Source organism: Erinaceus europaeus, chromosome X, assembly GCF_950295315.1.
Source record: "Erinaceus europaeus chromosome X, mEriEur2.1, whole genome shotgun sequence".
Lineage (NCBI taxonomy): Eukaryota > Metazoa > Chordata > Mammalia > Eulipotyphla > Erinaceidae > Erinaceus > Erinaceus europaeus.
The window spans coordinates 57236215-57263318 of record NC_080185.1 but is presented as its reverse complement, the minus strand read 5'-3'; the positions used below and the strand labels follow the sequence as shown (position 1 = coordinate 57263318).

At 39.3% G+C, this 27104-nt stretch overlaps 2 protein-coding genes across 3 annotated transcripts in view; both read right to left on the bottom strand.

Annotated features, from left to right (window-relative positions):
• Nucleotides 1–7058, bottom strand: part of RBM41 (RNA binding motif protein 41) — a 96960-nt gene extending 89902 nt beyond the window's left edge. The window contains exons 1-4 of one of the 2 annotated variants that reach the window (XM_007530625.3): nucleotides 7006–7058; nucleotides 1339–1455; nucleotides 593–785; nucleotides 87–291 (exon numbers count right to left, since the gene is read on the bottom strand). In XM_007530625.3, coding sequence (XP_007530687.1) covers nucleotides 87–291; nucleotides 593–785; nucleotides 1339–1455; nucleotides 7006–7013 — 523 coding nt within the window. In that variant the 5' untranslated portion in view covers nucleotides 7014–7058. The remainder of the gene's footprint in view (nucleotides 1–86; nucleotides 292–592; nucleotides 786–1338; nucleotides 1456–7005) is intronic. The other variant, XM_060182731.1, reaches the window with a different exon arrangement.
• A 4202-nt stretch (nucleotides 7059–11260) lies between these two features.
• The window catches only part of NUP62CL (nucleoporin 62 C-terminal like), a 134970-nt gene continuing 119126 nt past the window's right edge, over nucleotides 11261–27104 (bottom strand). Inside the window, exon 9 of the mRNA XM_016191500.2 lies at nucleotides 11261–12368. Coding sequence (XP_016046986.2) covers nucleotides 12274–12368 — 95 coding nt within the window. The 3' untranslated portion in view covers nucleotides 11261–12273. The remainder of the gene's footprint in view (nucleotides 12369–27104) is intronic.

Below are 27104 nucleotides of genomic sequence, written 5' to 3'. Positions count from 1 at the left end.
CTTCACTAACTGTTCATATACCCTGCCCTGATGTTAAATATTTCTCTCAGTGAAAGAACATATCAAAGTCAGTGGTGAACACTTACCTTGGTAATAAAGAGCCTTAAGGAAGGAGTGACGGTCAGCTCCCTGAAATAAAGATTTTTCTATTTCCATTTCTCGCCGAGTCAGCTGTTTGCTCTTTGCAAATCTCTGTGGCAGGCACAGGATGCGCTGCCGCTCTGAGATTCTTTCTTCAATATCTTGCAGACGATTTTGTATTGCTTCAGGGGTTGCCCTCAGTCTTCTCCTCTGAAACCAGAGAAATGAAATAGCAGTTATCTTTGATGACACACCCTGGACATGATTTGATGCCTCAAATAAGAAAGAAGATAATCATTTGCACAAGTGTTAGCAAAGTTCAAGGACATCTCTTCTTACCAGATTCCTATCTTACAAATCAAAGCAAATTTTGACACAAAGCTCAATGAGAACCAAAACAAAAAAAAAGCTTCTCAATGCCAAGTGAAGAAATCTCCCTCTATTCTTCAGGAAAATAAATAAATAAATAAATAAATAAATAAATAAATAAATAAATAAATGTCCCACTCACCTTTTCACCTGAAATATGGCTTTTCCAGACCATTATTTCTGTTTCAGTGAGCCCTAATTCCCTGAGAGAAGCAGTTTCTTGTTCTTTCTCATGCAGTGCTTGGAACTGAGATAAAGTCATAGCCCCAGCTGCTTCCTTCCCAAAGGGTTTATACATAGTACCAGGAGTGAAGCTCTCTTTCTTAGACACACATCTGCAAAACAGGCAGAGAGAAAGTAAGAACTAACTTCAGTTACTCAGGATTCAAAGAAATGGGATTCACTCTTAAAAGAGGTACAATGAAAATCATGAGCCACTTTTTTCTCCTGTCCTATTTTAATCTGAAGGACTACTGCAATGGAATGGAACAACTGCATCAGTTAAGTAGCAAACGCTTGACTCAAATCTTTACTGAGGACCTATGACAAACACTGAACTAGGTACTGAAGATTTAGGAGTAATGGAATAGATAAACATGGTTTCTGTTGTTAGGGGAGAGGAGGAAAGTAAACAGGAAACCATAATAGTAGGTTTTAAGCTTTATGTTTGGGGGACATAAGGAAGGTACTTAATCCCCACTTAGTGAGAGGAAGAGGTAGGACGTTTTTTTCAAGGAAAAGCCACAGAAGCAAAATGCTTTCTAATCAATAGAAGTGTGTCAAGAAAGGAAGGGGGTGTTCTATCCAAATTTTAAGAGGAATCAACCACCTGGAGGAGGGGGGGAGGGGGTCAATGATTTTCTTCCTGCTTGCAAAATCAATACCTACTCCTCAATGGAGACAGAAGTATCAAGTTGATGCTGCAGGAGGCTTTTCAGTTGCCTCTCCCCTTCGGTTTCCAACTCCTCCAGGACATGCTCATCAGTCTTCACACAGCTGCTTACCCTGGAGTAGATTTGACAACACCGAAAGCAGAAGAGGCAGTGAATCTCAAAATTATTCTTTACCTAAAGGACCTACCCGGAGTGAGCTCATTTGTTCAAGGACACGTCTTTGACAACTGACTGCCCTTTAGCATTCACAGTCACAAGCATTTACTAAGGAACGAATCATACACCGGGCTGTGGAAGTGCAAGACATGCAAGATAAAGAGTTCCTATCAGCATACTACTCCAGCTGTCAGAAATGAGGAAATGGAGGTTGGATGGAAGCGCAGTGGGTTGAGTGCACGTGGCTGCGTAGCGCGGGGACCATGTGGAGATCCCGGTTCAGCCCCTGGCTCCCCACCTGCAGGGGAGTCGCTTCGCAGGCGGTGAAGGGGGTCTGCAGTTGTCTCTCTTTCTCTCCCCCTCTCTGTCTTCCCCTCCTCTCTCGGTTTCTCTCTGTCCTGTCCAATAACGAACGACATCGACAGCAACAATAATAACCACAACAAGGCTACAACAGGGGCGGTGTGTGTGTGTGTGTAAAATAGCCTCCAGGAGCAGTGGATTCATGGTGCAGGCGCTGAGCCCCAGCAATAACCCTGGAGGGAAAAAAATGAGAATAACCCTGGAGGCAAAAAAAAAAATGAGGAAATCCTCTCTCCTCTGTCTCATCTTGGATGGGACTTGAAGGAGTTGTGTTATGTGAGGTTGGCCAGAAGTAAAAGGTAAAAGGTGGAACTTAAAAAGCAAGGAACGGGGGAGTCAGGCGGTAGTGCAGTGAGTTAAGCGCAGGAGGCGCAAAGTCCAAGGACCAGCATAAGGATCCCGGTTGGAGCCCCTGGATCCCCACCTGCAGGGGAGTCCCTTCACAAGCTGTGAAGCAGGTCTGCAGGTGCCTATCTTTCTCTCCCCATCTCTTCTTCCCCTCCTCTCTCCATTTCTCTCTGTCCTATCCAACAACGATGACATCAATAACTACAACAATAAAACAACAAGGGCAACAAAAGGGAATGAATAAATAAAAAAGAAAAAAGATATTAAATTAAAAATAAATAAATAAATAAATAAAAAGCAAGGAAGGAAAAGGGAGAGAGAGAAAAGGAACAAAAAAAGCAAGGACAGAAAGACAAAACACGGGGTGAAATCTGGACTAGGCTGGTCTGTTGCAACAGGATCAAAAACTCTGGGGGCAGCAGGAAGAGGGTTAAGTAGGCACTGGGGACCCAGAGAGTGATGGTGGAGGGGGACTTAAGTTGGTGGTAGGTATGGTACAGCCACCTATCACAGAAAGATAAGAAACTACACCTATGTGACAATAACTGTCTTGTAAATCCTTACCTAATAAAATAATCAAAATGTGGGGTCCCAGAAAAAATAATAATAAAGTTCCCATCCTCAAGAAGTTTGTAATTTAGTGAGGGCAATATCTGTGACAGTAGGAAGGGCTGGGAGAGGTAGAAGGGAAAGTGGATAAAGACAGAAGGAAACATGTCAAGTTAGTAGAAGTTCACAGAAGAGATAATTGGGAGCTAGCGTGGTAATAAAGGCTTAGAAAGGTAATTTTTAAATTTGTTTTATTATCTTTATTTATTCATTGGGTAGAGACAGCCAGAAACCGAGAAGGAAGGGAGTGACAAAGAGGGATAGTCAGAGAGACACCTGCAACACTGCTTCAGCACTCATGAAGCTTTCCCTCTGCAGGTGGGGACTGGGGGCTTGAACCCCGGTCCTTGCGCAGTGTAACATGTGCTCAACCAGATGTACCACCACCTGGCCCCCAGAAAGGTAAATTCTTAAACTAGCATTTGAAGGATTGAAGAAGAGCATGAATGTGAAGAGACAGAAATATATTCTGGTGGATAATGAGAAGTAAAATTTAGCTAGGATTCATGTATGGAGACATAGGGAGATAATCCGGAAGGAATAACTAGATTGTGAATGGCCTTAAATACCTCTAAGAGGCATGAATCTTAATGTATAGGCATTAGAAAGTAAGGTTTCAGCCAGGTACCTGACACCGTACAAGTGATGATTTAGCAAAATGAAAATGAGGTTATAAGATGTCATATGAATTAGGGAAGATGAAACCAGAAGCACTGACTAGAAAACAATTTATATAGAATGGAGATTAAGAGTTTGAAAAGGCAAAAGATTTTTTCTTTGATTTTTATTTATTTATTTTGGATAGGACAGAGAAATTCAGAGGGGAGGGGAAGACAGGGAGAGAAAGACAGACACCTGCAGACCTGTTTCACCACTTATGAAGCAAACCCCCTGCAGATGGGGAGCCAGGAGCTTGAACCAGGATCCTTGCTCTGGTCCTTGTGCTTTGTACTATGTGTGTTTAACCCAGTGCACCACCACCCTGCCATCTAATAAATATTTTTCCTTTTTAACCAAAGCACTACTCAGCTCTGGTTTATGCTGGGGTTGGTGGGGGGGAGTGTTGAACCTGGGGCTCTCAGGCATTAAAGTCTCTTTGCATAGCCATTATGCTATCTACCCCACTTGCAAAAGATTTTCATCATAACCAAGTTAGTGGAGACCTTGTTTTTCTTTTTAAAATCCCATGGTTAGGATTTACTAGAATATATTTGTCCTCACCAGGCTTTATGTCATTTAATAATATCCACTAATAATAAGATTTCAGATATAGACATGAGCAAATGATTCTGGTCTAAGGTCATGGGTAACTTAGTATTTTTTTTAAAAAGTTATTTTTTAAGGAACACTATAATAATTTAAGCCCAGTGTCAGAATTCAGTTTAGAATTTTGGAAATGCTTAGACTTAGAGGAATATATACTCAAAACTAAAATCTAGGCACTTAAAGAACTTGAAATATTCAATCTATTTTTCTCCTGACAAACTGAATAGTGAATTATAAGATTATGAGTTAACAGGAATATAGTTTCACAGTGCTCTCACCACCAAAGGTCTGTGTCCCCATCCCTCCTTATGGTGGACCTGAATCTCCCCTTCCTCTCCCTCTTCCCAGTCTTTTAATTTTGTGTACTGATGTACTCTTGTTAACGCAACCAGCTACGACAAAGAAAATGTGAGACATATTAGCTGAAAGGAAAAATAAAACATAGAAGAATTCATGCATGAATGAGAATCTTGGGATGAAAATTAAAATTCTTACTAATATAAATAGTGTTAGGAAATAGTAGGACCACATAAGTGAAAAGGAAATGAACTCCTTGAAGTTATGTATCTTCCTTATCCCCCCCAAAACAAAAACAAACAAAAAGAAACACACAAATACTTTTTACTAATTGGAGTTAAGAGGAAGCCTTAAAAACTTAAAAATGTACCCCCAAATTTTAAGTCATGCTGCCAAAGATATGATCTTTTTTTTTTTTTGAATTCTAAAGTTCTTACTAATTTCAGTGATTTTCAAAGGAATAAACCAAAGCTAAACACATCAGTACACAGATGCCAAAAGGAAATGTTGAGTGTGTGTGTGTGTGGGGGGGATAAGTCACAGAAAAATTCATACAATGAATGATCCTTTGTATATGGGTGAAGATGAAGAAAACCTGAGAAATATTTTGTTGATGTATAACTTCATATATGGTAAAAACACTTGAGGACGTGGCTGGGATCAAACCCAAAAGGTTGGCCAACTATGCACTCTATCTCTGACCCCGACCACAATGTTTTTTTTTCTTTTGTCTGTTTCAGCAAGGAAATGATTTTTATTTATTTGTTTATTTTTACTATTTATTTTACCTTTTTTTGCCCTTGTTTTTTATTATTACTATTGTCATAGTTATTATTGTTGTTGTTGGATAGGACAGAGAGAGAAATGGAGAGAGGAGGGGAAGACAGAGAGGAGAGAAAGACAGACATCTGCAGACCTGCTTCACCACCAGTGAAGAGACTCCCTTACAGGTGGGGAGCCAGGGCTCAAACCGGGATCCTTACACAGGCCCTTGTGATTCAAGCCACATGCGCTTAACCTGCTGCGCTACTGCGCGAACCCCTTTTTTATTTTTTAAAGATGTATTTATGTGTTCACTTATTGGATAGAGACAGAGAGAAAGTAAGTTGGAAAGAGGAGACAAAAAGAGAGAAAGACACTTACAGCCCTGCTTTAAACCTCCTCAAGCTTTTCCCCTGCAGGGGGGGGGGAGAGACGACCCAGAGATTAAACCCTGGTCCTTGTACATGGGAACATGTCACCACCTGCCTGCTGCCCCCATCCGGTTTTGTTTCTATTTTTAGGTTTTATTTATTTATTTTGGATAGAGGCAGAAAAACTGAAAGGGAAGGGGGAGACAGAGTGGGAGAGAGAGAAAGACCTACAACATTTTCACCACTGTGAGCTTCCTGGTGGAGGCTAGGGGCATGAAGTCGGGTCCTTTTGCATGGTAACTTGTGCTCAACTGGGTCACTGGGCCCCTTTTTAAATTACTCTGAGATAGGAAAAAAAATGTATATATATATATATATATATTTTTTTTTTTTTTCCTTAAGAGGCAAGGAAATGGCAGTGCAGGAGAACTTAACAGTTGGAACTGTAAATGCACCATTCCATCACCCAACAACTGAACAGCTGACTGTTTCAACAGTCACCCTAATGAGGCTCCTTCATTCAAAAGGCTTTGTGTCCTGAGCAACAGTGAGGCTCAAGCTTTCAACAATGCACGCTACCATTTCCCGCAGACCTTTCGGAGCACAGTGCCCACCGCCTGGCCTTTCTGTCTTCACACAAAATCGAACCAAAGTTGTGCTTTCTGAATGTGAAGGGGGAAAAAAAAAAGTATTACTTTCTTACTGTAAGATCTAAAAAGGGCTCCAAGCTAGCCTGGCCTGAGACAGTCTCCTTTATGGTCTCCTTTATAATATCTCTCTCTCTCTCTCTCTCTCTCCTCTCTCCTCTCTCTCCTCTCTCTCTCTCTCTCTCTCCCTCCCTCTCTACCTCCCTTCCTCCCTCCCTCCCTCAGCCTGAGCCAGTCTCCTTTATAAACTAACTCTCTCACTCCAAATAAATGAACCCACCGCGGAGCCCCTTTCTCTAGAAGAGGCGGCGGCACAGGAGGAGGATGAGGAAGAGGAAACTGGCTTGGGACAGGGAGGGGCTAGCCTGGGTTTCTCCTTGGGGGAGCATCGGTCGGCCCGGACCCCTTTTCCTACGTGGGTCAGCTTAAAACACAAAGGACACAGACCTTTGGTGGTGGGGTTGGTGTTAATATACACTCCTATGAACTTAAAGTCTTACAAATCATTATTTAATTTATATGAGAGCAAAAAACAACCCAGGAAGCAGCCCCAGCATCCGCCCAGTTCCCGGGGCCCGGCTGGGCCTGGATGCAGGCACGCAGAGCACATTCCTCTGGGTGCCCGCATCTCTGCCGTCCTCCCCGAACTTCTCCCCGCAGGCCCTGAGAGCCCCACTCCGTCCGTCCCTCTCTCCCTCCCTCCCTCTCAGGGTGTGCCTGCTTCCTCCACACCTCATCCCGAGAAGGTGACAGACCCTCAAAGGCACATTAACAAAAGCCGTTTACAAAGTTAAAAGGTCGAGAAGAGCCCCATTCGCCGCCGGCTCTCACAGAAGCCCTTACCTCTTCATGTTTCCACAGGCCCCTCTAACTTGGGTAAATAGGCCGCAGACTTCAAGTCCCAGAACTCTCCGCGGGCACCTTCGAGGGGATTGTGGTGGCGCGGGGGGCTCTGGGAATTGTAGTACCCGCAGAGCTAAAGAAACGGAAACAAAGTCTTCAGTACATATTGAGGGCATGGTATGTGGCTCGGATTGTCCAGACAATTCTCACGTATTTCTGGTTTGGTTCAAAGCAACACCGAAACATACAGTTCATATACCCTACAAATCAACTTTTATGTACCAATATCGCCAAATTCTGACTCAATCCTTAATTTTTGCAAATGTATCTCTATCAATACTGCTTCAGCTTACAAGTCTGGACTACCTTTGGTTTCCAGTGGAGGCTCTAGTTCTGGTCCAGTCCTTCCACTGAACAACCCACGCCCCATCACACTGCAGCCAAGAGAGATCTGAAACCAGTTTGACCACATCAGTTGTATTAGTATTAGTGATCTTCCCCTGCCTGTGACAAAGACTTTGCAAGGCACTGTGTTCCCTAGCCTAAGAATGAGAAGTCCACATGTTGTCAGGCTTGTGGAGGTTTTACCTATAATTATGGTGAAATGCAAAAAGGTATCATACAGGGGTTAAAGTGCATGGGTTTAGTGCCCAGAAATGGAAATATGAAAAATGAATGTCCTTAAGCTTATGAAAAGGAAGACTGCTTAATCTTATTTATGAGTAAAATGGAGATTTCAAAAAGCACCGACTATAAAATACCTGACCAGCACTCCACAAACTTGTCATGGTCATCAAAAATATGAAAAAACTGAAATTCAATCTGTCACAGCCAAAGGAAATTGTCTCTATCCAATAAATAAAATATTAAAAAAGAAATAACCTGCACAAATTTGTGGCCCTGGCACAGTATGGATAAAATGTAGGTACAAACAAATGCGTGTCATATTGTAATCTCCATTTACCAGCTAAATCCTGTATGGTGGGGTGGGGGTGCATTCGGTTGCAAAACCAAACAGTTCAGTTGACATACTAGTAACAGCAAAGTTACTAGTAGGTCACCTGGGAAGGTGGCAAAGAGTGCCACAATTGCTACACTATCACACCACACTTGTATACGACTTCTAACAAAACATATATTCTATTGGCACTAAAGTGATAAATACTACATGACAAATTCACTAAGTGGAATGAGTGGAGAATGAATGGTAAAAGAAGACATACTCAAATAGGGTGAAATTGCAACTGGAAAGCAAGGTCATAAGGAAATATTCTATGTATTTGTATATAACTGGATCTAACCTGTGAGGCAGATACCAAGGGACAGACATTCAGAAAATTGCACTAGAAAGAAAATCAGGCTATTTCCAGCTCTGCCAAACTTATTGGCTGCAGAATAATAGCTATTCAATTTCCCACAGCACCACTCTCCCTGCTTTTAAAGGATATCAAGACAGTATAAAAAGCTCTGAGAGTTTTAGATGTTATTCACAGGCACAGAGATCTTACCATGGAGTAACTTCCCAATTCCATCCCTGGAATAATTTATGACAGACTGAAAAATATTCCTCATTTGTCTTTCTGACAATTTAACAAGGTTAGTTTAATTAGGCCAGGAGCTCCTCAACACACATACTTTCAGGGTTTGTCCTTTTTTAGGTGTTTTGTTTGCAGCACACTTCTGATGAATACATTATAAAGCAATTATAATTTCCAGCAATGGAAGATGCTAAAAACCAAAAATCTTCTCTTGAGGAAGGACAGTGTCACTCATCTCACGTTTAAAGTGAACAACTGTGCATGTCTTTCAAGTTTCCCAAATGAGATCATATAAATACTGTTATAGAGGGAATCAATATAGCCTCTTTTTCAAAGGACGAAGAAAATAATCTATGTAGGTGCTTGGGAAGGTTCAGCTGTACAAATCTTTAGAAGTGTGCTTCAGTTAATGTCTTAACTGGTCTCTAACATTGGTAGGAGGGGTCTCAAGATTATGGTTTCTAATGATAATGCTGTCTTCATAGCTCACATAGGAAGGTACCTGCTTTGCCATGTGCAAGATGTAAGTATCACCCTGGCTCCTACTGCATTTGACAAAGCACTGTTCCACTCGTATCTTTCCCTCTCTCCTTCTGTCTTTTTCTTCCTATCTGAAAAAGTCAGCCTGATGTCATGAAGGTCTGGTGATGAAAAAAAAGTAATAATAAAAGTGGAAAAGGACTTAAATTGATGGTGAGAGTGTTTTGCAGACACCTATCATGGGGAGATGAGAAATTACTCATGTGTCAACAACTGCAGTATAAACCATTAACTCACAAATAAAATGACCTGGAAAAATTAGAATAATAATAAATTCTAAAAAGTGCTGTCTTAAAATGACTGGCAAAAACGAGGTGATTTGTGACATTTTACATTAACATTTGTTAACAATGTCATGTATTTTAAACACATGCGAGAACCAAAGTCAGAAAGAGCTTTAGCAATGATTTACTTCAAGGCTCTGGATTCCAGATGGTGCACAGAAATCTAATAAATCTTACAGTGTTGTTGTATTAATATGGAAGGTACTTGATATCCACTGGCTCCTATGTCCTCAAGAAAGCACTAAAATTTCAAGTGCAAAGTTGACAGAAGTACTATAACCTCCTCTTTATTTTACTGTGGAACTTTTATAGTAAATATGCCAGCAGAAAAGATGTGAAGAAATCACAAAACTCCAGAGAAATCAAAATTAGTTTTTTTTTTTTTCATTTGAGAAAGCCATAAGATAGCATAACCCTGTTGTATTGAGAATTAAAGAGAATGCCCCAAATGATCTGTTTGTATCTAGGCGTAGGACAAGACTAATCTAGTGTTTCTTCCAGCATTCCACCGTAGTCTCTTACTGAATAAATGAATCTTAGTGAGAATTTGTGGAATTATGTATAGACCATATAAGTTGGATCCCTTTTCCTAGGAAAAATGCCTTTATCTAGGATACAGTAAGATTATTGATTCAAGAATTATAGAGGACTGCAGAAGTAGAGTACCTATATGTCACTGAATTTAGTACCCCATATAAGACCAAAAAAAAAAAAAAGTAGATCTCCATGGAAAGTGAAACAGTGCTTTGCTTTCTTCCTTTTTCTTTTTCTATTTGCCTCCAGAATTATCACTGGGGATATTATTGCCTGTACTACTCACCGCTTGTGAAGCAGGCCCCATGCGATGGGGAGTCAGGGGCTTGAACCAAGATCCTTAACACTGTCCTTGTGCTTCACGCCATATGCACTTAACCCGCTGTGTTACCACCTGGCCTCCTTCTTTCTTCCTTTTTCCATTTCTTTCTTTATTATAAAAAAAGTAAAGTAAAATTTGGCCACAGAGATGGCTTAGCAGTAGAGTATATATGTGTGGACCTAAGTTCAATATCCATTGCCATAGTAAAAAAATATATATATATTTATTTATTTATTCATGATTATATGCAGATGCAGCACTTACCTATAGTAATCTCCTACAAAAATTCAATGGTCTCTGAGATATTTTCTTCTCTTTCTCTCTACCCTCTTTCTTTTTCTTCTTCTTTTTTTTTTTTTAACAAAGAGACAGAAAGAAGATAAAACACAAGGACCGGTGTAAGGATCCCGGTTCGAGCCCCTGGCTCCCCACCTGCAGGGGACAAGCGGTGAAGCAGGTCTGTAGGTGTCCATCTTTCTCTCCCCCTATCTATGTTCCCCTCCTTTCTCCATTTCTCTCTGTCCTACCTAACAACAACATCAATAACAACAACAATAATAACAATAGCAATAAAAAACAAGGGCAACGAAAGGGAAAATAAATAAATATAAAATATTTTTAAAAACTTAAAAAATATAAAGAGAGAGGACAAGATACCACAGCACTAAAGCTTACCCCCATATTATGAGAGTCAGAGTTGACCCTAGTTCACACACATGGCAAAGCATACATCCTCCCAGGTGAGTTTTCTGACCCTGGAATATATTCTTACTTTATAAGCATGAGTGACAACAAAGACTTACCTCATAACAAGGGGCCATTTTGAGCAGTTTAGGCAGGAAACAGAGAGCATGTAAGTTCTGATACTCAGTCAACTCAAAATACAATGAAACTCACTAGCACTCATGTAAAAATATTTTCTTCCTGTAATCTGTAACCTGTCAAGATGATCATATGCAAATAATATAACGGACATTAAGCTCAACAATTATAAGCAACTAGCCCATGCTGTTAAAATAAATAAATAAAACAAGCAGTTTATTTTGGTATTAGACTTTTATTTTTCAAAACATAACTGTGACATCAGTAAAATATGAAAAACAAAGGAATAAACTGTTCTCAACTTAAGAACAAGTTTTTTGTGAAAAATATACGTACAAAGATCAACAATTAAAACATATGTTAATGCCAAATAAAATGCCAGACTATCTTCACATAAAAATGAATTGCCTAAATTTCACTCTTTTTAAAGTTACCTATTCAGATCCCCACAACAACCCTTTTAGTTTTTCTTCCGTTCTGTGAATTCCTATAGCACACACCTGTGAATCATTCTTGTATTGTTTGTATTGTTTTCATACAGACAGGCATTATTCAACTTCAAACCAGACAATAAGTTCTTTTGAGGAAAGAGAGTTTGCATTAAACATTGAATGTAGTAGGCACCCAATAAAGACTGGTTGGCATTTACTTATTTACCGGGGTTTCACTGGGGCTTCATGCATGTATAATTTTACCACTCCCAACAGCAGATATGTTTATATAGGTGGTGTTATTTTCAGATAGAGGGTGAAAAGCCTTCACTATTTGTAAAGCTTCCCCTATAAATGCTGCTTCTATAATGTGCTTAGGGGGCTCAAACCCAGGCCTCATGCATGGTAGGGTACACTCCACTGGGTAAGCCATCTCTGGCATTTATTTTTGGCAAAATATTTTTCTATCATCTAACCATTAGTGAGAAGGACAATTTGTACTGGCAGTAAAATATGGACTCTAAGTGTAAGTTTCAAACTGCACACACAAAAGTTAACATCTAGTAGTTTGCGCCCTGGGCCAATGGGCAAACACAGCTTTGATTTTCAAATACTAAAAGTCCACCACTAAAAGTCCAATTACAGTACAGTTCTCAATAGCACAATATTTAAACTGAAAGGGAACACACATTTTTGTAACCGAACATAAAACAGTAACCATAAATACCACTCCACATAACACCATCAAAGTTTGTCAGTAATGTATAATCTGAAAACATGCTGAAGATAATTGCAATTCAGTCAAAAGACATCCTGGCTCTACGTTTCTGCTCCATAAACTGATGATTCTCCATAATCTGGGTTACCTCTTCTACCTTTCTTTGCAGAATGCCTAGGGGGTGGGGGTGGGGGGAAGAGAAATCATACATCATTAATCTGAGGTCAAAATATCCCAAGAACATAAAACTACCATTTTTTTCTTTCAACATCTGATTTATAGAATCGCACATATTGACTTTATAGCCTTAAGTATTAGAAAACACAAAAGAAAAACACTCTTTGTCATTCTGTTTGAAAACTATGAGAACAGAAGACTTGACTGTTCTTGATCTGTTCACGTTGGCTTTCAGAAAAACAAGTCTCCTTGACATTTAGATTTTGTTGGAGAAAAGTATTAACTGTTTTTTACCCATTATAGCCTGCAAGTGAAATGAAAGGCTAGCCATTAAACTGAGGGGGTAAATCTACATATAAGCAAATAACGATATTGAGTATATTCACATTTCTAATCCACTCTTTTAAAAAAATGTTTTATTTATTTATTCCCTTTATGTTGCCCTTGTTGTTTTATTGTTGTAGTTACTGATGTCATGGTTGTTAGATAGGACAAAGAGAAATGGAGAGAGTAGGGGAAGACAGAAGGGGAGAGAAAGACACACACCCGCAGACCTGCTTCACTGCTTGTGAAGCAACTTCGCTGCAGGTGGGGAGCCAGGGCTCTAAGGAGGATCCTTTATGCAGGTCTTTGTGCTTTGTGCCACGTGTGCTTAACCCGCTGTGCTACCACCGGACTTCCTCTAATCCATTCTTAATTTAACTTGGTGGTCCTAAAAATCTGCTCAAGGGCAGAGCAACACAAAATATTATTAATTTTCCCATAAAAGCAGTAACTTTCTATAGGCAAAACAATATATAAACATGATAATTTTGAGTTTTCCTATTAAAGTATGCAAATAAGCTTTGATAGTCTGTCTTGGCATTAATACTTAATACTCAATAAGCTGGTATCAAAAGGTTTAAGAAAAAACTCTGTTAGTAGAAGAAAATGAAAAAACAATATAATTTTCTTTGGTCACTTGGAAGAAGTTTGGTGTGACTCCATTTTTCTTAGGTATAATACTTTATTGATCTTAAAACAAAAATTCTATGAGATCACACCTTAAAAACAGATCCTTAAAATGATGACTACTGAAAGGCTAAACCACTGTCCATCGAAAAATAATGCCTTTCATTGTAATAACTGTGGGCTGCATCCCCCACCCCAAATAACATGTCAATGTGATAGAAACACAAATGAACACTACAACATACCATCAACTTATGGCTGTGTTAACATCATTGTGAATTATTTAATTTGTTTGCTTACTGATACATATGAAATAAGAGGTATATTTATAAAATTCCTTAAAAAAATCAATAGGGGGTCAGGCAGTAGCACAGCAGGTTAAACGCACGTGGTGCAAAGCGCAAGGACTGGAGTAAGGACCCCAGTTCGAGACCCCCTGCTCCCCACCTGCAGGGGAGTTGCTTCACAGGTGGTGAAGCCAGGTCTGCAGGTGTCTATCTTTCTCTCCCCCTCTCTGTCTTCCCCTCCTCTCTCCATTTCCCTCTGTCCTATCCAACAAGGAACTACATTAACAACAATAATAACCACAACAAGGCTACAACAATAAGGGCAACAAAAGGGGAAAAAATGGCCTAAAGGAGCAGTGGATTCATGATGCAGGCACTAAGCCCCAGCAATAACCCTGGAGGCAAAAAAGGGAAAAAATCATAAACTATCAAGAAGCACAAGTCAGCACTGTTAAGAAAACTTTACTATAAACATTTTGTCATATTTTTTCATTGGACTTTCAGGACTGTTCATGGATCAACATACTTTTTAGAAGTTTTGCTTAAATTTGTTTGTTGAGAGAGAGAGAAGCACTGCTCAGTTTTTGGATAAGGTGTTGGTAGGAAATGAACCTGGTAAGCATAGAAGTTCTGTGCTTTCATAGACATATATGTCCCTGGACTAGTGCTTTAGGAGTTTCATTCTTTATTATTTCATATTACTTATAGAATAATTTAGGAGTCACTGCCTACACGACTCATCATCCCTGGAGGCCATGTTTTTTCTTTTAGCTAGATAGTAAAAGACAGGGAAAGAGAAAGAAAGGGGACAGACAGCGGAGCATTGATTCACTGCACTCCACCGGGTGAACCATTTGTCAGCTCCAAGTTTCATTCTTAAATGCAAATATATACATAGGTATTTCATTTCCCAGAGTTCTGAACCCATGACAAGTATCAGTATTTGGTCCTTGTAGACCTATTATATTATATTTCATTTTAGAAATGCAATGCTAGTAATAATCAACATTTGGGAGGAAATATGCCATACACATTTAGACATTATTAAAAATAACTGTACTGGAAAACATGAAAATGAAGTTAAGAAAAAGATTTAATTTCTAACAACATTAAAAAGAATCTAAAACACTTAAAAATGAACAGCTCATGTAGGTAGTATGCTATTCTGCCTTGTTTGCAACGCAAGTTCAAGGCCAGCCCCTACCACCCACAAAGGAAAAAGCTTCCGTGCTGTGACGTTATCTCTCTTTTCTTTCTAACTCTCTACCTCTGCCTTTCTATCTGAAAAAGTCAGACCAGAGAAGTGAAACTCCACCAGTAATGTCAAAACCACAAAGCCCTGTACACTGAAAACTACAAAACATTAAGAGGAAAAATATATAATATATATGTATGTAAACATATACATATACATACACATACACATACGGAGAGAGAGAATTCCTATCCACAGATTGAAAGACTCTACAGTGCTAAAATTACAGATCTCCTTAAAGTAATCAACATACTCAGTCTAGTAATCTTTGTGAAAGTTTCAGTAGATTCATTTTTAAAAAATATTTATTTATTCTCTTTTGTTGTCCTTGTTTTATTGTTGTAGTCGTTGTTGTTGTTGATGCCATTGTTGTTGGATAGGACACAGAGAAATGGAGAGAGGAGGGGAAGACAGAGAGGGGGAGAGAAAGACATACACCTGCAGACCTGCTTCACCGCTTGTGAAGTGACTCCCCTGCAGGTGGGTAGCCGGGGGGCTCGAACCGAGATCTTTATGCCGGTCCTTGTGCTTTGTGCCACGTATAGTTAACCCGCTGCGCTACTGCCATACTCTAAATTCATTTTATAGAAACTAGTAGATTCAATTTATAGAAACATACAAGGATTAAACATACATACATACATTCATACATATGTATATATGTATGTATGTATGAAGGCCAGGGTGCTAGCCCCCATTCATAGTACAACAGACTTGCATAGGCCAGAGGCACTGGAGGTCACAGGTTCAACCCCTGGCCTCAACATAAGTCAGAGCTGAGCAGTGCTATGGTGGGAAAAAGAGGAGGCGGAGGAGACCCATAATTGAAAACAACCTTGAAACAGCAGAACGAACCACATGAAATTACATTACTCAATTTATTTTTTATTAAATTTATACTATTTATTTCTGCCACCAGTGTTATCACTAGGGGCTTGGTGCCTCCACCCTTTTTTTTTCTTCATTTATAGGACAGAGATAAATTGAGAAGAGAGAAGAAAGTAGTAGAAAGGGAGAGAGGCAGAGACAACTGCAGTACTTACGTCACCATTCGTGAAGCTCCCTGGGTTCGTGAGCATGGTAACATGTGCATTTAACCAGGTGTTCCACCACCTGGCCCACATTATTCAATTTAAAATTTACTGCAAAACTACAGCAATCAGTAGAGTATACTATGGGCATAGGATAGTTAGAGATCAATGGGCCAGAAACTTCAGAAATAAAATCTTATATTTATGATAAATTAATTTATGCCCAGCCAATTCAATGGAGGAAAGAATAGTCTTTTTCTACAAATAGTTCTGGAACAGCTGGATATCTACATGCAAATGAAGACAAACAAAAATATAACCTATACCTATTTGCATACACAGAATCATCTCGATGTGTTTTATTAAAATAAACCTGAGAATGAAACCACATTTGGAGAAACTGATAAAGTGAACAAAGAAAATATATGATGTCCATACACTCAGCATACTCCACAACAGTAAAGACATATGAAGGGGTCAAGCACATAACACAGTGATTTACAAAACAGACTCTCATTCCTGAAGCTCAGAACTCCCAGATTCAATTCTTAGAACCACCATAACTTAGAGTTGAACAGTGCTATGGTTATAAGAGAAAAAAAAATGAAGTGAGCCCGAGCAGTGATACACGTGGTAGACAGCACACATGAGGACCTGGGTTAAGCCCCAGGTCCAAAACTGCAGAGATTTTCCTGAGCAGTGACACAGTGCTACAAATATTTTTTTCTCTCCCTCCCCCTTCTATTTATCTTTGACCCTATAAGAAAAGAAAAATGGGAAAAATAAAATAAAGGCTGCTGGGAACAGTGGAATAATTTTGGAAACACAGAGCCCCAGTGACTACTCTTGTGGCAAAAAAAAAAAAAAAAGCGCTGGTATATAAAAACAACAAGGGCAACTATATATAAGGGGATTTGTGGTGCAGGCACAGAGCCTCAGCAATAACCCTGGAGGCAAAAAAAAAAGTGCCACTATGTATTGTTACATGGGTGAACCTTGAAAATATTATACTATATACAAAGAAAAAGTTTAAAGGAATAAGGATGTTAAATTCTCCAGGAAAAAGGATACAGCAAATTAGTGCTTATCTAGCATTCAGAATAAGAATAGGAATTATGAGACACATCAAGAGGAAAAACATTCACATCATAGGAGAGAGGAAGAGGCAGAATTCATTTCTGAAGAAATACTAATGGAGAATGTCTCAAAATTAAAGCAGGAGGTACACTCCAAAATCAAGGAATTGCAAAGAGCACCAAGAAAAAGAATTCATCAACCCGCCAATGCCCATGTTCAGCGAGGAAGCAATTACAGAAGCCAGACCTTCCACTTTCTGCACCCCACAATGATCCTGGGTTCATGCTCCCAGAGGGATAAAGAATAGGGAAGCTATCAAGGGAGGAGTGGAACATGGAGCTCTGGGGGTGGGCATTGTGTGGAAATGTACCCCTCTTATCCTATAGTCTTGTCAATATTTCCTTTTATAAATAAAAATTAAATTTAAAAAAAGAAAGAAAGAAAAAGAATCCAAAGCAAAGTTTGTCAAGGCACATCACAATTAGAATGGCGAAGATGAAAGGCAGAGAGGACTCTGAAGGCTGCTAGAGAACAGCAAATCAATAAGGGAAATTCCCTAAGACTATCAGCAGACTTCTCTATAAAAACTCTAAAAGCTAGAATGGACTGGCAGTATGTTCTCAAAGTTTAGAGTAGAAAAAACTATCACCCAAGAAATACTTTATCCTGCTAGGTTATCACTTGGATTTGAAGGAAGGATGAAGAACTTTCCAGATAAGCAAAAGCTAAAGAGATTCATTACCACTAAACCATACCTACAAGAAATACTAAATGGACTTAAAATGAAAATAAAACATGATCTCACATATATAGGGTACACAAAGGACAACAAAGCCTAATGAAAATTACTGAAGGGTCCACTGGGTCTTTTGTTGGAGAAATGATGGTGCTTTGGTGGGGCTAATGGTGGGGGTGATACATTTTGAGATGGTGTGAAACTGTACTTCTCAAATATTTATAGATTTATAAGCCAAGGTTACCTGAAAAAAATAAACAAACACTATTATTGAAAAAAGTTAAACTGCCTCTAAGACTGGAGGTTATATGGGGCATCAGGGAGGGGGTAGCACAGAACTTCAGTATTGTGAGCCTATACTCCTGCAATTTTATAATTCTGTAAACCACTATTAAATCGCTAATAAAAATATGGATAATAAAATATTCAGCCATTAAACTCAAACACAGTTTCCTATTGTGGATATTTTAAATTTACAAATTAAAGTATTATTATATAATATTAAATTCACTGTAAAAAGAAGCAATATAGTGTCCTAACTACTGCTACAAATATCTTGGTTTTAAAAAATAGTCCCCGGGAGTCAGGCGGTCTCGCAGCGGGTTAAGCACACGTGGCGCAAAGTGCAAGGACCAGAGGAAGAATCCCAGTTCGAGCCCCAAGTTTCCTCACCTGCAGGCGAATTGCTTCACAGGCTGTGAAGCAGGTCTGCAGGTATCTATCTTTCTCTCCCCCTCTCTGTCTTCCCCTCCTCTCTCCATTTCTCTCTGCCCTATCTAACAATGAAGACAACAATAATAACTACAACAATGAAAGCAAGGGCAACAAAAGGGAAAATAAATAAATTAATTAAATTTAAAAAAAAGAATTAAAACAAAATAGTCCTATCGACTTCCAGAGGTGTGGCTATGGAGTAGCAGCTGCCGCATTTTTTTTTCCTCTTCCTGAGCAACTACGAAAAGCAATGAACTCACCTGAAAACTCAACAAAAAAATGACCAGGGACTCTTCAAACTCACCAAGCCACAGGTGAATGAGGCCCCTTGTGGCTTGTGGACAGAAAAGGGGTAAGGAATCAATTCCCAGGACTAAAAGGCCTTATTCAGGGACTAGCAGCTGAGGCGCACCACTTCCGGTCCAAGTTAAAGAAATGATTGTTTAAAAACAAAAGAAAGGAAAAAGGAAATTACTTAAGCCACAGGTGAGTATAGACACATGTAGCTTGAGAACTGAAAAGGGGTAAATGAGTGATTCCCAGGACTAAAAATCAGGGCTCAGAGATGGCAGGCACCAAATTAGACTGGTGGATGAAACACTGCTTCTGGATTCAAGTTTTAGCAACAAAAAGACTGTTAAACACATACACACCTTAAAAACTTAATTTACAACTATGACTTTTTGAGTCTCCATTTCTGTTGTCCCATAGAGTTTGGAACAGCAGTAGGGAGACCCTATATTGACATCAAGGTCACAGAACTACACCAGTGACTCAGGATAAAAAAGTCCCCTCCCCCCTCCAAGGTATATAAACAAAGATATCAACACCTTAGCCACAGAACCTCCTGTGGGCACAACAACAAAATGCACATTGAATGAGGAAACTGAGAAATACAAAGACAGCAATGACAGAAGCGCTGAATGACTAGACAGAAATAGCTCTAGAAAAAATGACAGAGATGGAGTTCAGAAAACTCATTATGAAATCAAGTCAAGAACTAAGCAATCCATCATGCTGCTACTGAATTCTTGCTGTGGATTCTAACCAAAGATACCAAGCCTGAGAAGTCAACCTCGCAGTTCTTCAAATCCGCTGAGATCTTTCCTAACACATGGGGCTACCTACATTCACTTCAGATGGCACATCATTTAATTTAAGTAACAGATACCAGATATATACTAGGGTTTAGGGTACTGGGTACAGGTGTACTTGTATCAATAAACAAAGGGCAATTATATAACTCAAAATTAAAATGCTCATTAATAGTTTAAATGCCTAAAAAATGTATCATAAATTCTCTAATCGATTGTACTTAGATCAAATTAGCTGGGAAGTCTAGCAGAAAGGCCCAAAGAAGACAGACCCCAAAAACCTAATTCTGGTTGGGTTCTACAAATGACATTCAATTCTTGAACAATTGGGTGAAATTCTGAGGTCATCAGATAAAGAGAGGACTACAAAGTTGGATAAGGGCAAGAGACTGGCCCACTTGATAAAGGCCTTTTGGTCAATAGCACACGACCTCATAAGCTGGGGCCCTAGTTAGAGAATCCTTGGGTTCCCACACAAATATGATGGGTGTAGACCTCTAATGGTAGGCAAGCACTTTGCCCCAGGGTTGGTTCTCCTACCCATAGACCTCTAATGGATCCCTCTCTCCACCACCACTGGTCACTTACATCAGGAATGTCATCATAAACCCTCATGGGCTCTCCCAGGACCTTACCCTTACCATAAAGCAACGACAACAGGGATAACCCCAGTCTCTGAAGGGACATTGGAGTATCCTGCCCTGCCACTCAAGGAAGACTGGTCCTGAAATGAGTACAGGCTGCAATGTTCACCAGATGTAACCACTAGCTGCAAGCTCAGACCAATAGGGACTCAGAGGTTACACAGTCTCTGGTGCTAAATACACACACACACACACACACACACACACACACACACCCCTGGGTCAGGTGAATGATAGTAAACAGTTTATTGTATTCACAAATATTTTTCATGAGTGGGAGCTACTCACTGTCCTAATCCAACTTTCTAGCCTTTACTCTGACACACTTTTCTTAATATATGCATATAATACATTTATTTTTTAATTATCTTTATTTATTTGTTGGACAATAACAGTCATAAATTAAGGGGAGACAGAAAGACACTTGTAGCACTGCTTCACCACTTGCAAAGCTTTCCACTTGCAGGTGGGGACCAGGGGCTCAAACCCAGGTCCTTGTGCATTGTAACATGTGTGCTTAACCAGGTGCACTACCACACAGCTCCTCTCAGACAATATTTTTATCCAACTTCAAGTTAGCTATCAAACTCAAGCAAAACTATCATAACTGTGTGCCCCCAGGAACATGCCTAAGATGGACTTTCTAGCTTTCTTCTACCCCCAAACCCCTAATCTCATCTGCTCTATTCCTAATTTTTGGTTCCTGTTCATTAAATATTTTCTCTCAATTTATGTCCTGACATTTTGCAGACACCAATTTGCAGATACTACCATGATTTCATCCTGACTTCACTGGGCAGATGACCTCCCTAGTGTTTCCTGGAATCTCACATCCCCAGAGTTCTAGCCCACTGGGGAAGGATAAAAACAGACTGGGAGTATAGACTGACCTGCCAATGCCGACATCCAGCAGAGAAGAAATTACAGAAGCCAGACATCCTACCTTCTGTGCCACGAAAAAAAAAAAAAAAACCTTGATCCATACTTCCAGAAGGATATAGGAGAAAGAAGAGGGCTTTGAACTCCAGTTCTATCAGCACCCAGAGAGAAGAGGGAAAGGAGAGGGACATATGGAGGTAGTAATGTTGTTATGAGTGGATTAGAGGGGAAGAGAGGATTGGATCCGGAAGAAAAATGGGACAATAATGTATAAATGTAGACAGATAGTTGTAGAAATGATGGCTGGCCCATGTGGTGGCTTACAGTGGGGCAACTGAAGATTCAGAACTCTGGTGGTGGGAATGAAGTAGATTTGTACCCCTGTTGACAGGTAATTTTGTAAGTCAATATTAAATCACCAATGAGATAAAAAAAAAAAAGGGAGTTGGGGGGTAATGCTGTGGGTTAAGCGCACGTGGCTCAAAGCGCTCGGACCAGCCTAAGGATCCCGGTTCGAGCCCCCGGCTCTCCACCAGCAGGGGAGTCATTTCACAAGCAGTGAACCAGGTCTGCAGATGTCTTTTTCTCTCTCCCTCTCTGTCTTCCCCTCTCTCCATTTCTCTCTGTTCTCTCGAATAACGACAATAACAATAATAACTACAATAATAAAACAACAAGGGCAACAAAAGGGAATAAATAAAATATTTTTTAAAAAATAAAAAATAAAAATAAAAAAGAACTAACTGATCAATTATAAAGTACAAGGAAAAAAAACTCCAAACAGAATGGCTGGGGCCTAAATGACACATTGAATGCAGTTCAGGTTGAGGAAAGAGACCTCGGAAGTAGACTTAATCATGTGGAGGAGAGAATAACAACATTAGAAGACACAACCACTATATTATGTGAATTTAAAACTCTTGGAAAGGAAAGGTTTAGGAAAATTGAAGCACTTCTCAACGAAATAGCAGACTCCATCAGAAAGATGAACATCAGAGTTATTGGAACCCCTGAAGAAGAAGAGAGAAGAGTAGAGAACATATTCAAAGAAAGTTAAGAAAGAATTTTCCAAATCTGAACAATGTTCAAAGTATAGAAATCCAAGACTGTGAATAATGGACACCTAAATTTTTGAACCCAAAATGACACACACAAAAACACATTACTATAAAATTATCCAAAACCAGGGACAAGAAAAAATACTGTGGGCTGCCAAGGAAAGGAAGAAAGTCACATACAAAGGCAGAACCATAAGGCTCTCATCATAATTCTCATCACAAAACAGAGGCAAGGACAGAGTGGAATGGCATATTCAAAGTATTAAAAGATATGAATTGCCAGCCATGAATTCTGTATCCTGCCAAATTATTTTCAAATATGAGAAAGGAATAAAGATCTTTTCAAAAATTCAGAAACTGAAGGAATTTGCTACTACCAATCCTGCCTTGTGAGAAATTCTGAGAGGATATCAATATGAAAAGAAGAGGCAAAGGAATCCTAACTTTTATTGTAGTGGTCAATATTAGAATAGAATCTGGAACACAACAATAACAGGGAAGAAAAGACTTGAAAGGGGAGAGCAAAATAGAGCATCACAGTCGAATTTTGGTGAACCAAGTAGACAGACACAACATTCATAATAAACACAAAACAAAATGTAGCACAAAGACAAATAGGAAACATGCATATGGTAGGCAAGACCTTTATAGAAAGCCATCCACATAAAATAACAAAAAGAAACAATCAGAAAAAGTGTCAACAAGAATATAGAGCAACCTTTAAACAAAATTCAGAATGGCTATTGGTAAACAATAATCACTCTAAATGTGAATGGCTTAAATTCACCAGTCAAAAGATTCAGAGTGACTTCTTCTTCTAGCGTTTGCCCTTCTTCCGTAGCCAGTCAACAGCATCAGGTTGAGCCTGATGTCTGCTTGTTGCTGGCTTTGAAAGTGACTGGGATCCATGTGGATTCAGTCGGCTAGGAAGGATTGTCAGTTTCCCCAATAAATGGGTACTCATGGGATGCACCACGAGAAGGTTGTGACTGAATGAATTAAAAATGAATACTCATCTATTCTTTGTCTCTAGGAAACACACATTCAAGTTCTGAATGACAGGGTGGAACAGGTATTGTAAGACAATAATGTACACAAAAGTGCAGGAACAGCTATTCTAATAAAAGACAAGTTAGACTTTCAGGCAAAGCAAGTGAAAAGTGACAGACGTAGACACTACACATGGTCAGGGGATCAATCCAACAAGGAAGACATAATCATCAACAGTATATAAAGTAATGGGCCCCATGGAATATACCTAAAATTGACCTACCAGCTTTTTCCGAAATGGAGACCCACAAATCTTTATCTGCAATATTCTTGCCTTTAGGTTCATGATTAGTCAACAGTTTATTCTGTTTTATACCTTAAATATTTTCAGCCACTAGGTTCCAGATACTACCATGATGCCAACCTGACTTCCCTGGGCAGATGATCCCACCAATGTGTCCTGGAGCCTCACCTCCCTAGATCCCCACCTCACTAAGGAAAGAGGGAGAGGCCAGGGATATGGATAGACACTCCAATGCCCTTGGTCAGCAGGGAAGCAATTACAGGAGCCAGACCTTTCACTTCCTGCACCCCACAATGATCCTGGGGGTCCATATTCCCAAAGGGATAAATAATAGGAAAGCTATCAAGGGAGTGGATTGGATACAGAGTTTTGGTGATGAGAATTGTGTGGAGCTGCACCCCTCTTATCCTACAGTCTTGTCAATAGTTCCAATTTATAAATAAATAAAAATTAAAAATAAATGTATGTTCCCAATATGTGTGCACCCAAATATATATACACTGACCTTAAGGGAGTGAAATACTGAAGCTCAACTATAAATAGGCAAGACTGTGCTGAAAAGGAAAAGCAGAGTGGGTGGTGACTTTTCTCTCCATACTCTCAGGCCAGAGATGACTTGCTAGGAGAGACAGACAACAAGAGTCTGTGGGAGGCCCCACAGTGGAGTTCAACTCATCAAGCAAAATTATCAGAACTCAGAGGGAAGCAATCTGGGCCCACTTTTGGGGAATTAATCCCAGATCTCTGGGTCTGAGGTGGGTGGAGTCTTTGGCCTGGTTTGAATTGCAAACTGTGTGGTGTTAGGTTTTGCTTTCTCTGTTTGTTTGTTTCTGTTTTTGTTTCTATTTCCCTCTTTATCTCTGGTTTGATCAATTTGGCCTGTGTTATTATTGTGTTGGCTCCATTTCCTTAGTGATTTCTTTTGTAGGAGGAATTTGGCTTCCTGTACTTTTAATCTGCCTTGCTAGAGACAGCCACAAGCCTCAGTGTGGGTTTGGGTGGGTGGGCTGGAGTCTTTGGTTTGGCCTGACTTGCAAACTGCTTGATGTCAGGCTTTGTTTTGCTGGTTTTTTTTTTTAATTTGTTTTTTGATTCTGTTTTTCCCCTTCTCTCTGGTTTGATTAATCTCCACTAGCCACTATTGTGGCTGTATTAATGGGAATTTATTTGTAATTTCTTTTGTGGGAGGAGTTGGGCTTCCTCTGGTTTTACTTTTGTCCCCATTTCTCTCCCACCCACCTTTTTTTTCATTTTCATTTTCTTTCTCTCTTGTCTGATTAATTTTTTATTTTGTTGTGGTTTTTGTGAGGGCTGGTATTTCTTTGTGATTTCATTTGTGAGGAGTTTGGTCTGGTGTAGTTTTCTTTTCTTTTTTTGTGACTCCAATCATATATCTCCAACTTCAATTTGAACACAAGAGACACATCATTTCATCTCCCAAAGGCATTGACAGTGGTATACACTAGAAAAATAGACACAGAAATTCCTGAATAAGACTACAAGGTGGCTTACTTCAGTAGTCTGGGAAACAAGACCACATAATATTGTGTGTCACACCACACAATAACTGAACAGCAATAGCCAGGACACAAAATACAAAGACACCCAAAAACAGGTAAAAAAAAAAAAAACATTACAGCAATGAACTAGGACAGAGAATTAATAAAGAAATAAGAATCAGTGAAAGAGATAGATATACTAGATCTTCTGGACATTTTCAGAGTTCTACACCCCAAGAAACTGGAATACACATTCTTTTCAAATCTACATGGAACATTCTCAAGGACAGATCACATGTTAGGCCACAAAGACAGTATAAACAAATTCAAGAGCATTGAAATCATCCCCAGCATCTTCTCAGACCATAGTGGAATTAATTAGCACTTAACAACAAACAGAAAACTATTAAAAGTCCCAAAATATGGAGACTCAACAACATACTGCTTAATAATTACGGAGTCAAAAAGGAACTAAGTTAAGAAATTCAAATGTTCCTAGACTCAAATGAAAATGAAAACATGAGCTATCAAATTATTTGGGACACAGATAAAGCAGTACTTAGAGGGAAACTCATAGCTATAAACATTTTGGGAAAAAGAAAAAGATCAACGAAAAAGCCTCACTACACACTTTAAAGACTTAGAAGAGCAACAAAGGAACCTTAAAGCAAGCAGAAAAAATGAAATAGCTAAAATAAGGGCAGAAATAAGTAACGCTGAAATTAAGAGAAGCATACAAAAGATCAATGAAGCTAAATGTTGGCTCTTCAAAAAAGTAAACAAAATTGACTAACCTTATACAAACGAGAGAGAGAGAGAGAGAGAGAGAACAAATAAAAAATAAATACGATTGTAAATGTTTGGGGAGGTATCACAAAAGACACCACAAATTCCTAAATGTCATGTGAGGCTTCTATGAACAACTATATGTCACCAAGCTAGAAAACCTGGAAGAAATGGAAGAATGTGTAAAAACATATAACCTTTAAAAACTGAACCAGGAAAAGCTACAAGTCATAAGCAGAACAATCAAAGACAAAGAAATTGAAACTGTTATTAAGAACCTTCCCAATAATAAAAGTTCAGGACCATATGGCTTTACAAATGCATTCTACAAAAACTTCAGGAAATATGTAATACCTATACTGTTAAAGCTCTTGCAAAAGACTGAATACACAGGAACATTCCCCTCTACCTTCTATGAGGCCAACATTATCCTGATACCAAAAGCAGACAGGAACCCAATAAAAAGGGGAATTACAGACCAATACCTCTGATGAACATAGATACTAAAAGACTGAACAAAACTCTAGCTAACCATACACAGCAGTATATTAAAAATATTGTTCATCATGACCAAGTGGGGTTTATTCCAGGAATGCAATGCTGGTTCGATATACATTAGTCAATCAGTGTGATTCACTACATCAATAAACGCAAAGGCAAAAAATTATCTCAATAGAGGCAGAAAAAGCTGTTGACAAAATCCAATATCCTTTCATAATCAAAACACTAACAAAATCGGAATAGATGGGAAATTCCTCAAAATAGTGGAGTACATATACAGCAAACCGACAGCCAACATCATACTCAATGGCGAAAAACTGGAAGCATTCCCCTCAGATCAGGTACTAGACAGGGCTGCCCACTATCACCATTACTACTCAACACAGTGTTTGAAATTTTTGACATAGCAATCAGGCAGGAGCAAAGAATTAAAGGGATACAGGTTAGAAGGGAAGAAGTCAATCTCTCTCTACTTCCAGAAGCTATGATAGTATACAAAGAAAAACCTAAAGACTGGTTTGAACCCCCAGCCCCCACCTGCAGAGGGGGTCACTTCACAAAGGGTGAAGCAGGTCTGCAGGTGTCTCTTTTTCTCTTCCCCTCTCTGTCTTCCCCCACCTTTCTTTGTTTCCCTCTGTCCTATCTAACAACAATGACAGCAATAACAACAACGACAACAATAAACAAGAGCTGCAAAATTACCATACAAAACCCAGTGGCATTCCTTCACACAACACTAAGACAGAAGAAGATATCCAGAAATCACTCTGTGAGAAATAGCCCAGTTGGTTGTAGCCTTTTCATTGATGTCTATCAACCCAGTCTGACCACAGACCCCTGACTTTTACATGTCTACGTGACTACAACCATGCCTTGTTTCTCTTCAAAATTAGCTTAGACTTCCCTGCCCCTTCCTAAATCACCCAT